Source organism: Olea europaea, chromosome 13, assembly GCF_002742605.1.
Source record: "Olea europaea var. sylvestris chromosome 13, O_europaea_v1, whole genome shotgun sequence".
NCBI classification, from domain to species: domain Eukaryota; kingdom Viridiplantae; phylum Streptophyta; class Magnoliopsida; order Lamiales; family Oleaceae; genus Olea; species Olea europaea.
Window position 1 is genome coordinate 9,780,714 of NC_036249.1, and position 1,331 is coordinate 9,782,044.

The 1,331-nt window shown below is 39.6% G+C and overlaps 1 protein-coding gene across 1 annotated transcript; it reads right to left on the minus strand.

Annotated features, from left to right (window-relative positions):
- Positions 1–44: 44 nt before the first annotated feature.
- LOC111408430 (probable indole-3-pyruvate monooxygenase YUCCA4) lies at positions 45–1,288 on the minus strand. The gene is made up of 2 exons (XM_023038190.1): positions 495–1,288; positions 45–305 (listed from the first exon to the last, which is right to left on the minus strand). Exons 1-2 carry the CDS (start codon positions 1,275–1,277, stop codon positions 45–47), a joined length of 1,044 nt encoding a protein of 347 aa, XP_022893958.1. The 5' UTR covers positions 1,278–1,288.
- Positions 1,289–1,331: the final 43 nt, after the last annotated feature.

The window sequence follows — 1,331 nt, forward strand, 5'->3', positions numbered from 1 at the left end:
TATGGCTGTAGCACAACTCAGGGTACACATAAAAAGTGCAAAAATCATGTAATTACCTTTATTTTACCGGATTTGATTTGTGATAAAGCTCCAACATCTATCACGGGAGTCTTTCCGGTGGCGTTTTTGAGCTCGATTGGGCCGGTTTTTGGCCGTCGGAGACCTAATCTCTCTGTGTTGCCCAAGGTGAAGTTGGCCACCAGCAGGAGAAACTTGTCCACTAGTCTTAAAGGCAACCATTTAAGAAGTTTCATGGCTACTGAAAATGTAGAAATACCAAACATTTCCCTAGGTAAAATATGAACCTGAATAATAAAATGTGGATAAGATAAGCAAATAACAATTTTTTAAAATAACTTTAATATACGACCATGTTTATAAAGTAAAAGACGAACAAATTAGTAACATGTTTGTTACCAAGTACAAAATCAGGGTCTTTTTGGTATGTAGAAATTATGTCGAAACGCAGTCGAGGGATAGATAAATCTACTTACAGAGTTTCTGATCACCATGTGAGGGCTTGCATTATGTCTACAGAGGTCTAAGCTAACTTCCATGCCAGAATTACCACAACCCACAACTAAAACCCTCTGGTTCCTGAACTCAGAACCGGACTTATACACACTGGTATGAATTACAGGCCCCCGGAACTGCTCGATTCCTTGAATCTGCGGTATAAGCGAGTCGGCATTTTCGCCCGTGGCAACTATAAGCCACCTTGAACGATACTCAAAATCCTGAGTTCGAACCCTCCAGAATTGCCTAACATGATCAAACTCTGCAGTTTCCACAACTTTGTTGAATATGGGCTCAATTGAAAAGTGTCTGGCATATGACTCCATGTATGATATGAACTGATGTTTTGTGGGGTATTTAGGAAAGTTTTCGGGAAAACTAAGGAATGGAAGTTCACAAAACTTTTTAGGGAGATGGAGTTTGAGACGATCGTAGGTTTTTTGTTGCCATAAAGATGCAATGCATTGACTCCTTTCCAGAATGAGAGAGGGCACGCCATTTTGTTTGAGGCAAGCTGCAACAGCTAAACCTGATGGCCCCGCACCTACAATTATAGGGCCATCAACCCGCAAAAAGCTTACTGGATTTCCATATTCTTCTTTAAAAGAAGAATCCATGTAGAGTACTGAAGGAAAAGAAATGGGAAAACTGAAAAGGAAAAAAGGAGAAATTTCAGTGAGTTTGTTTCTGAATTCTTCTGGTTTTACACTCTGAAAAGGTCTGATTCTTCCTCTTTGTAGCTGATAACGTGTTTGAAGCATCAACAGGGACTTTAAAGAAGAGATGGAATTGTTGGAAAATATGGAATATTTGTG

Excerpts from the sequence above, each read along its gene's own strand:
- LOC111408430 (XM_023038190.1), bottom strand. The coding sequence starts at position 1,277 with ATGCTTCAAACACGTTATCAGCTACAAAGAGGAAGAATCAGACCTTTT. Across the intron at positions 306-494 it reads ACATGGTGATCAGAAACTCT|GTTCATATTTTACCTAGGGA; the intron begins GTAAGTAGATTT and ends TTTATTATTCAG.